The sequence below is a fragment of the Limulus polyphemus genome, unplaced genomic scaffold, assembly GCF_000517525.1.
Source record: "Limulus polyphemus unplaced genomic scaffold, Limulus_polyphemus-2.1.2 Scaffold566, whole genome shotgun sequence".
Classification (NCBI taxonomy): domain Eukaryota; kingdom Metazoa; phylum Arthropoda; class Merostomata; order Xiphosura; family Limulidae; genus Limulus; species Limulus polyphemus.
In genome coordinates this window covers 417,116-428,560 of record NW_013666176.1, presented here as the reverse complement: position 1 = coordinate 428,560, position 11,445 = coordinate 417,116, and the positions used below count along the sequence as shown (strand labels likewise).

At 34.7% G+C, this 11,445-nt stretch overlaps 1 protein-coding gene across 1 annotated transcript in view; it reads right to left on the bottom strand.

Moving 5' to 3' along the window:
- LOC106459135 (KAT8 regulatory NSL complex subunit 1-like) overlaps positions 1–9,442 on the bottom strand; it is a 41,465-nt gene extending 32,023 nt beyond the window's left edge. Inside the window, exon 1 of the mRNA XM_022385566.1 lies at positions 7,538–9,442. Within this exon, the coding sequence (XP_022241274.1) occupies positions 7,538–8,802 (1,265 nt within the window). The 5' untranslated portion in view covers positions 8,803–9,442. The remainder of the gene's footprint in view (positions 1–7,537) is intronic.
- Positions 9,443–11,445: the final 2,003 nt, after the last annotated feature.

Here is an 11,445-nt window from a genome sequence, read left to right as displayed (position 1 = left end):
CCAAAACAAACAAACAAACAAAAGGTTTACCTTTGAACAAACCTCGGGGCCGAGACGATTCATTTGGCACCATTTAGAAGTTGGCGAGTCCAACAGTTTAGGAGAAGGGGTTTTCGTGAAATCCCCGGGTTGCCCCAAGGGGTGGGATGAACCATTTTACTTTTGTGCAAACCTCGGGACCCAGACAATTCGTTTGGTACCATTTATAAGTAGGTGTGATCAGCGGTTTAAGAGGAATTACGTGACACAGACACTTACTTATAATACAAGATTAGTAAAAATTGTTAACTTATAAAATGAGTATAGAGATCGTCAGAAAATTACAAAAACAAGTTGAATCAAAATGCAAAAATTATATTTTGTAGCCTACAACTAAGGACTCTTAAAAAAGTAAAGAAGCAAGGCTGGAAATAGTGTCTACATTGTTTTCTCAAGCTACAAATCCCTATTTTGACTCCTTGTAACAAACGACGAACAGCAACAAAGCAATATCATCAGAACAGGTTTGGTTTGTTTTGAATTTCGCACAAAGCTACAGGAAGGCTACCTGTCCGCTAGCCGTCCCTAATTTAGCAGTAAAAGACTAGAGGGAAGGCAGTTAGTCATCACCACCTACTGCGAATAGTGGGATTGACCTTCACATTATAATGCTCCCACAGTTGAAAGGGGAGCATGTTTGCTGAGACGGGAATTCGAACCTCAGATTGCGAGTCGAGCGCCCTAACCACCTGGCCTCATCAGAACAGCATGTTTCTTCTAAAACAATACAACACAGATTAAATGTAAACAGACTCAGTAACATCCTTACTTTATTAGATCTACGTGACACATATGTATGTTCTTCAACAGCCTGCCGTGTACATGTGTTTGCTAGAATAAAGCGACACAGATAATGCATGCAAAACAGTCACCAATTATCGACAACATTTACAACCGCTACCTCAACACCAACTATTTAAAAATAACAATTGCTATATGAAATAGTGCTACATGGAGTGGTAATAAATACTGAATACGCACTCACGATTTCAGCTAAGTATAAGAAACAGTAGAAAGAATCACCACCGTCGTCTGAATAGGGAAATTACTATGATAATCGTCCACTTTTAAAAACTTGCTGACATATTGTCACTGAAATTCACGTTGAGGCAGCAAACTCGAGTAACGATGAACAATAGTGACTCGAGTAACGATATGCAGCAGCAAAATCGAGAACCTTTCACGTGGCAGTTTCTAATTAATGCGCTAGAAAATGCACGAGTTGTAGTTTCCAACTCACGATAGGAAAACGCCAGATTTTTTGATAGCGGAAAGTGAAGGACTTGGAAAAATTTGCAGCACGACAAAATTAAGGAGATGGAATTAAGTTTAAAACTACTCTCTCTGTTTTTAGGAAAATTCCTGTGTGACGCCCCCTCCCCCACTACAGTAGTTATCACTTGCAATAATTCTATAGTGAAGTCATGATAGGGATTTGCAGCTTGAGCGAACTGTCAGCAGCAGATCTCCAGCCTCGTTTGCTTACTTTTTTGCGATCCTTAGATTTTTAATTATCTTATATATTGGCTTTGTTATTGCACAGCAATGTGCAAATATATACCTAAAGTAAGACACAACCTCCACTAAGGGCGTTAAACATTTTACCGGTAGAAAAGCAGCTTTTCAAACAAAACAAATACGTCTAAAACATCTCTTTAAATAAAGCTTTGTGTCTTTTAAAGTAATTCTTTGCTGAGCCAGATAGCTTTGTGCTTGAGGTTTCGTGTAAACAAGCGATTAACACGCGTCGGGTACAAAGGCAGCCACTCATAACAATATCGCATCTATTATGTATTTATGACCATGTAAATCAGCTTTCATTGAAAAATAATAAACTTTTAAATACGTCATAGACATTCGCACCGTTTCATATAGTATATCTGTCCAAGTTTTGGCGCAAAATACCCAGCCAAATTTGCTGTAGGCTTGTGAAACAATAATAATAATATGAAAAAATGGGCACATTTTGATTTTGTCTAACAATCGTGCAATCACATATTTTGCTTATTATCAATCCTTGGGTGGTCTTAACTGTTGAAAGGGAAGGTTTTGAGTGTTGTTTCATTAATAAATTTGCTTATTAAGGTGATTTTTGCCCGAATGCCCTATTAGAGTTTTGAGCAAATTCCTGTGCGATCACTATTATGAACCACTATCGTGATTCATTTTAGATTCAGTGATGTTAGATTTTTTCTCAGAAATTTTAAAACTTGCACTGGGCAGAAGCTTTAACTTCACTGGCGTCAAACCTTCTTCACAAAACAATGATTTCAGCATTCGAAGCGCGATAAGTTTGTAGTTGGTTCACCTCTACATGGACATACAACAAACAGTACTATTATATCTATATAGATTAATAAGGTAGGATGCGCCTGGCTTACTTAGTTAGGCCTTTATAGTTTTGGTTCTAGATGTCTGTAGTTTAAAATATTAATATTGTTCGTAACTTCGTTTAGGCTATTTCTGCAACTGAACTATCTGAGGATGAAAACCACTGTGCTAATATAATTATATTATTCATATCTTAGTTACATCAGTTCTAAAGAAAAAACTCTATAGGCCTAAATTCTTAGTTTTAAGTTAAATAACGGTGTTTGGGTCTTGGGTTTGACTACGTAACGTTACCCATTACTTACTAAGTCTAATTAAACCCCAAAGTAGAATTAATGCATCTTTTTTTAATTTTAAGTGTATAAAAAATGATACATAATATTTAATAAAAATATGTTCATACTTTTTGCCTAGTCTGCACCAAGCCTAAAATTAGTATATGTTTTTCAACAGGTAGTCTTATAAACATATCCGCATATTATACAACACAACAAAGTGGTTTGGTGTTTGCAGATACGAAGTACATGTAGCTTATCCTGCTGTGTAACGTGAGGCTTACAAATACAACTTAAAAATTCTAAGAACTTATGAGTGAACTAAAGAACAACAACAGCAATCAGAGAGATTGTGACCCTCGCCCCGCCTCTCGTTTTCGAGGTTGCATACGTTTATATTGGATAATATCAAATTTCACCTTCGAAAACTCAGAAAAATCCTTCTCAGATCCAGAAAGATCAACGATCCGAATCACTTTTGTAGTGTGATGAGGATTCTCAACCTTAAGATGCCTAGGAAATTTGGCACAAATCCGATCACACTTTAAACAGTTAATAACCCAAAACCGCAAAAATGCCCTATATCCCCATTATAAAAAATGCTTCAAAGTGGTCCAGAATCCGGATCCAAACCAAATTTGGGGAGGACTGTCCCATACTGACCTCCTATCACGTGTAAAATTTTTATGTACATCAGTCTATTAGTTTTCGAGATACGTGTGCGAAAACACAGACAGACACGCGAACCCGACTGCAATGCCCTCGACACCCCCCCCCCACTCCAGAGGCAAGGGTAATCTATATATAAAACTCAAAATAGCTCTACTTGTTTGTCCGCTGCGTTGACTGTGCAAAAGGTGCGCAAAACAACAATTTTTCGTTCATATACGCGTCTATCGTTTGCCAGCCGAACCGGTAATTTTATCGTTAACATATACATTATACGAATAAATTCTATACAGACTTGACATGTTTTGGTAAGTTTGAGTTAACATTTAATTTAGAATATAGCATTATTGGCTTATTTAATTATAGATCAAATACTATACATCTGCTAATACATCATATAATTAACGTCACATACAAACAAAATGTATGCAGAATTAGAATGTTGTATGTGAAAAAAGCAAACAGTAGGCCTAGCCTATAAAATAAAATTATGCTGTCTACCATAAAATAGACTACGTGAAAAAATTAAGGCTTACATTATAATACTTATTGTGTAAAATAAGTTTAAAGTCAAGTCAAGGAATGCTTATATTCTACTTTTTTTTCTTCCTCTGGGTGGTTTGAAACCTGAAATTTGATTTTTTTCTTTTGATACATTATAATGTACAATATTGCATTTTGTTTGTAGTATATTTCATACATCAACGTCATAATGTGAATACGGGATGACATTCATAAAAATATATTAAATTTACATTAAACTAAATTCAACATAATATTACATAGATATTATAGATATTTGCGTTTGAAATTTCGATATTTGAGGAAGGATGACGTGCGATGGGAGGAATGGAGCTTGGCTTATCCTGTTCGCCAGAAAGGATATTCATATGTGTATAAAGTAATATAAATATTCTCCAGAAGGGCCTATTTAACCTTGCCAATGAAGGGGAAAAGCATCGTTCATGAGGAAGCCCTGATTTAAAAACAAGTTCCTAGTTTATTTATAAGGTTGTTTTTTTCATAAATTCAAAAATAATATTTTACCTATCGAAATATGGAATGGGGAAATAGAGAGAGTAGGTTTTTTCGAAAATCCGGACAACACACCGCTAGTAATGTATAAAAAATATGTATACCATACTATATCCAGTGGGGAAGAGGCAACACAGACCCGAGATAGATACCTATCCAGTGACGACCCTAGATGTAAGCAGGCTAAGCGATTGCTTCAGGCTCTGAGCAACTCCGATAACCCACGATTCATGGTGATTTTTTTTTCTCATAACTTTGACCTATTTTATGTATTGTACTTATTTGATAAAGTGTTTTCAATAAAAGTGATCCATAAACACATCACCCAATAACAATCGGCAGCAAAACACTTCTTAGTTAGGCACACGTGCAATGCGCTGATTGATTACCGAGTACATTACAGGCACGGTGTGCATGATTTGATAAAGTTAACAGCACAATGATGTTACTATATGAGCAGAAAAGACTTTTTAAGTGCAATACTATGTTTGTGTTGGCGTATTTACCGGATTTTAGAAGTAATGCAATTAGTATTTTAAGAAAGGGTGTCTATCAGCATGAAGTTTAGTGAATCAGCGTAAACAGAAATAAGAATAGCGCATTAAAGATATTATCAATATTGAACTGTTTATATGCCCGAGTTTAAACGTAATTACTTTTAACAAATTATTTTGTCTTTATTCTCTAGTGTGGCTTGGCATGCCCTGGTGGTTAGGACGCTCGACTCGCCATCTGAGGATCACGGGATCGAATTCGTCGCCGAACATGATCGCTCTTTGAGCCATTATAATGTGAAGGTTAATCCCACAATTAGTTGGTAGAGAGTAGCCCAAGAGTTGGCGGTGCGTGGTATTGACTAGATGCTTTCCTTCGAGTTTGTCAATTCAAAATTAGGTACAGCTAAATCAATTAGCCATTGAGTAGCTCTGCGCAAAAATTCAAAAATAAATAAATACGTAATACGTCAAGAAAAATATTCACACTCATTGGTGAAAGAAGATAATTGCTTAACCATATTCTAGGCGTATGTTTAAACCATCGCCATCTACCGTATAATCTTCGAACAATAATGTGCATACTAAATATTTGTTTGTCATAAGCTATTAATATTAGGCCTATTAGATTTTTAACACTAAATTATTTATTCATTCCCTTAGTCTTTAAAGAAGAAGAAAACTGCATAATACTAGTATTTCAACCACACAACATCCACCACATTCATTGCCGAAAATACGTTTCGTTCAATACACAGCTCATCAGGCACAATAAACACAGTTGCACTCACATCACTATTTACATAAATCACTTGGAAAAACAACCGATATGGTGTGAAAACACCTTTTTTAAGCTGGTAAAACATTATTATAAGTAATTATATTTGTCATAAGACATAAGCATTAAGCCTATTATATTTTTAACACCATATTCTTTATTCAGTCTCTTTCGGTTTTTCAAGATGACGTGTACAATATTAATAATATTTCTCTAAAAAACAAATCGCTGTTAGCACTTTGAATAATGAAAGTTATTCCCATTTACTTGTTAGTTCTGCCGAGTACAGTTTCATATTAATTTTTATTATACCTCTAAAAATAATATTATTATGCATAATTATACTTTCACTGCGAAGAATGATTTTTTCCATTGTAGGAATGTAGTTATTTATACAACAGTTTACTATTTCCAGGGACGTAGGAAGGAATCTATAAAGGGGTTGCTACTTTTGGAGTTAAAACGAAATAAACAGGAAAGCCATAGTGGGGGTTCGGAAATTTTTTAAATTTTCACTGAAATGTGTGCATTTTGATAGTACCCGAGGCGTTTTTATACTTTTAAATTTGTTTTATATGTACGTATATGTGTGCAATTTAGGGCGTGCGATCGCATACACCGCCCCTCCCATGCCTACCCACACACTCTTTTTACGCCCGACACCATCATTAACGAATCGCCTGTCAGGATTCTTTCTATTCAACATACCGGTTTTCATCAGGTGACTAAGTTTCAGTGCTAAGTCCCCAACCTGCATAAGTTTCAATGTCAATGGAAAAGTAGCAGGTGCTTTCCATGCCATTCCTAAACAATTTTCTATATTACTGATTCTAATCATTCAAAAATAATTATAACTATTTTCTGTAAGTAACATAAATAACTATAAACAGACGTGACTACGATCAAATAATTTGAAATATAAACTTCGTACCATACATCGATTCGGTAACTTGTTTTTTTAAGAAACGTTTTAAATTTAAGAAGTTCATGTTCCTAAAAAATGAGACCCGAGTAATTTCTAAAATAGTCCTTTATTTTCTCTGATTAAAACTGAACGATACATAACATATCCATCAATTACTCTAGTTAACCCTTGTAAATATAATTAATTATAAAAAAAAATAAGTTACTCTCTAATCAGTCATAGGTTTTCCGACCTGGATAACCTCTGGACTAGCATATTTCACCCCGGAGGAGATAACAAGTTAAATATTAATGACACACATTATTTGACAATCAATGATTTTATTTTCCCTTAAAATGCCAAAAAGAATTATTTTACAATAATTTATATTTTTTTCTTAAAAAAAAACAACAACACACATTCGGATGTGCATATGCCTGAATGTTTCAATATTAAAAGTTGAAATTTAATGACACGGATTATATGTCAATATATTGTTCTGATTATTTTCTATAAATAAATAAATAACTACTGAATCATTTCTGTTTTTGCCTGCTTTATAACTACAAAACTATTCGAGGCCTGGCATGGTTAGGGCGCTCGACTTTCAATATGAGGGTCGCGAGTTCGAATCCCTGTCGCCGAACATGCTTGTCTTATTCAGTTACCGAATGGGCCAGCTACCCGAGTGTAAAAATTCTTGGCTTACAAAAACTTCAGGCCGACCCCAAAAATGTTGGGATTAAAGTCGTATTAAAAATAAAAATTATTCATAGTTTGGGCATAAATATGCTGTGGTAGTGTATTTTGTTGTTGTAAAGAGAAAATATGTTTTATTGATCGACTGTGATATTTTAAGACTTAAATTAACTTGGTCTTAAATATTTTAACGTTTAATGTTGACAGTTTTTCCTGTATACGTCGAAATTTACTGCACTTTTTATCAGCTTCCGGAAGTTAAATATTCAAAAGTGTACACATTTCTTTATAAATTTTGTAACAGAAAACTTACGCTGTTTGGCAACCTTTTATTAGATTATCACCGTCTTCAACTTCGTCACAACTCTCGCCTCCAGAACTACTTTCTGTTACATCAGAATCAGCTACAGATTCCAGATAATTGAGGTTTGTTATTAAGCTATCCACTGCTTTTTTGATTTCATTATTTACCACTGATTTGTGCTTAAACCGTTGATTCAATTTGTGTCTGGCTCTAACATCACACCTATCGTTCAAAATGGCAGAACCATAATTATTTTTCTTCCTAGTAAAATTTGATTGTTGAGTGATTAACGATGACGCCGAAAGACTTTTGGTGTTCTTCTTCAAAATACCACCACCAGTATTTGGTTTTTGCGTAATCTGTGTAAGCGTTTTTCGACTTTTGCATTGGCTGTTCTTGGCTGTTTGTTGATATTCAACAAATACCTTTAACTGCTCATGCAAGTGCCGACGCACCTGACCTAACTGAACTTTCCTCACTCTTTCCAAAAGCCGAGTGGCTCTCCTTTCCAAACTAATATGGTTAATACGTAATACCTTTTTATTCAATGAAGCTGCACTAGGGGCTTTCGATCGGTAGGGATGTAATTGTTGTTCAGGAAAACTCAAATCACTATAAGATCTTTCAAAAACCAATTCTTCCGATTCGTTTTCAGTGACACTAGGCCTAACTGCAGCAATGCATTCTGAATTGTTCAAATCATTTTTAAACTGTTCCGTATTAGTTGATGCAAGATAATCCAATGACGTTTCTATATTATCCTGCAAAAGATAATTAGTTTCATTATAAAAATTACCTGCTTGCTTTCCTTCGGTAGTTTCAAGTATTAGGTTCTTTGCACTGCTAGGGGGAAATGTTTCTAAACGGATTTTTGGATTTGAACTATTTAATGAGATAAACTTGACATCAATATTTCCTTTTCCATCTGAAGAGGAAAAAGGTTCGTTCCTCGAAAATTGAATGGAATTCAAAGAAAGTTTGTCCGTGTTCTGTATGATTTGTTCTTTAGCTGCCACATAAAAACCACCACCTTTTGAACATGCTGATTCTATCCAGTTGTTTTCACGTGCAGATATCCTATTCCAGATATCATCTGTTCGACTACTATACAAGCTTCCAGGAGACACTGAACAGCTTGAATTAGATGCTCTTGAAGGAGATAAGGGTACGTGATTAAAAGTGTCGGCTTTATTCGCCGCTCCTGTAAGAGCAGGAGTCATGGCGGCCAAACAGCACAGCCTTACCGAAACAGGTGACCACATATACCTAGACATCGTTAAACATTTTCTATGTAACCGTTAATTGTTTGAAGAAATACACGTTCGTTGAACGTTAAATACAGGCATTTAGTCCTTTGGTAATAACCTTGACACTCACTGCCACTGGTCAAGTTATATTAATCATTTAATGCATATGTCGGACGGATGGGTAATTATGATAAAATTCTTCATACGAAACAAGTTACTATTTTCATTAAAGATCTGAACCGACGATTCACCAATTTGGGCATCACTATAGATTTGTTACATTTATCTTTACATTTCAAAAGTTTAAGGTATCCTAAACAGATATGCATAATCGACAAACGCTCAATGTTCACATATAATTCTTGTACTTTCAACGTTACTTACAAAACGCGGCAAAATATGGGAAGTCAGCCACGTGATTTCACATCCCGTTCAGAATGCTGTTGCCATGACGTAATGATTTCTACAGATGAAATGCAATAAACCACATTTAGTTAATTGTTACGTTACTGTGAGCTCTAGTCTACAAACTTAAAAATTCTAGGCTCACACTTTTAACAAATTGTTCACTTGCATCAAAGGCTGTAAATGAATATAATGCGTAACTTTATCTCTCTGTTATTACACCCCGAGGTACAACGAGTCTAACGTCGTCACGAATACGTTTCTACTAAAACGTGTTCATCCTTGTTGTATTGAATGTTGGCGTCATTATAACAGCAGTGTATCCTGATTGGTTGGAATATACATATGGATCTTCCCGTAACTATTACTTACCCAGCAATGAAATTTAGTATTATCATGTATTAAGTAAAATGCGTCCAGCAGCTCCTGTTAGCGAAGTTTCATAAAAGTATGACTCGAATGAGCATTTAAATTATTTTTTCATGAACTTTCTAAATTTTTATATATTATTTCCATATATACAGAAAATATATAACGTAGGGAGACAACGTGGTAGAATAATTCTCGCATATCATACTACGGCAAGCAGAATTGGTTGTATATTGCGTCATATATCTATTGTTTAAATAAATTTAGATTTGAAATACATTACGATAAAGCACCCGATATTTACAACTTCTATTTGATATATATAGCAAATAATGGACAATTTTGTTATATCACGAAAAGAAAAACTAGAAAATGTTCCCTTTTTTCTTTTTATTTAATTGATAAGTGTACTTCTTTTAAAAAAAAGCGGGGGGGGGGGGTATGGGCGTGGATCTAGTATTTGGCGTACCCACGTTGTGAATTCGAAATTTAATGGTACAACGTTTGACGCTCAATCAGTGATCGTGGATTTTTCTAGGGGCTCTACCGTTTTATCCCCACACCTAATTTCTGAGTGTTGGATCTTTTGATCCTCTTCCCTCTAAGTTGGATCACCTGATACTTGTTTATTTTTCTTTTATCTGCCTATTTATCTAATCTTTTTTTTATTTTATTCAATTCAATTTATTTGATTCCACTTTATTTCTATATGTTTTATTATTATTATTTTACTATTTATTTATTTTTAAAAAAGATTGGAGTGGAATCTACTAAGAGCTAACCGGTAATCTAAATGAACAAGAAACAACAACCCAAGAACCGACACATCCAGAAAACATACATCATGTATGTTTCTATGATAGTGTTTGAGCTTTTCCGGCTTACTTCCTTTTGCGGGCGGTGTTCAAAGCAGTCAAGTCATAAAGTTACTTATTATTGTAACTAGCAGAAACCCGCAAAACATCTGTGGTCAAATTAGAACCTTTATTGCAATAGTTCTTCTTTAAATACAGGACTTCAAGAATAATACAAAATAATTCTAATCGCAGACACCGAATCTATAAGCCCACTTATCTTAGGCCTAACATTAGTTATTAAGCCTATATTAAGTACGGCCTATATTCAATAAATAGATAAATTAACACTGTAATTTGTGTACGTTTTATGCTTCGGTTTAGTTAGGGCTAAACTTCACCGTACTTAATACTATCAATAAATAAACTTATAATGGTTGGAGACGGGTTGGATGGGTAATGAAGAAAAACTTTAATCTAAGTTTAACATAACAGCAAATGTACAACGTTTCGACAAGGTTTTGTCATCATCAGGTACAAGTAATTTACACTGACACGAATATATATATACAGCATTGAACAAAGAGGTCACATGACCGGATACTGTTGCAAAACTTAGAAGAAGTATCTTGGTGCCCTGGGGTGTTGGTTTAGAGTAGGGTTGTTATGTTCAATTAATACGGATTCCTTGATTTTTCGTTTGATTATGTTGGGTTCTTTGTTTAAAATGATTGTGTTTTCAATAGATATACTATGGTTTTTTGAGTTGCAATGGTGAAAACATGGGACGGTTTTTTATTGTGTTCTGTCAATCTGGTTTCCAATTTTCTTCCTGTTTCTCCGATGTAGGGTTCTTGGCAGTTATTGCATGTTATTTTGTAAATGGCGTTGGTATTGTGTGATTCTAAATATTTTTTGTTTAGTAACGATTTTAATTTAGAGCCGGGTTTTTGTGAGAATTTGATGTTGACAGGAATATAGTGTTTAATGGCTAGTTTTGTCCAAGTGTGGATAATTTTTGAGCTGGTTTCAGGAACAAAAGGTAAACTGCAGTGTAATGTACTGTTCTTGGTTTTGTTAGTGTCAATTTTGTTTGTGAGTT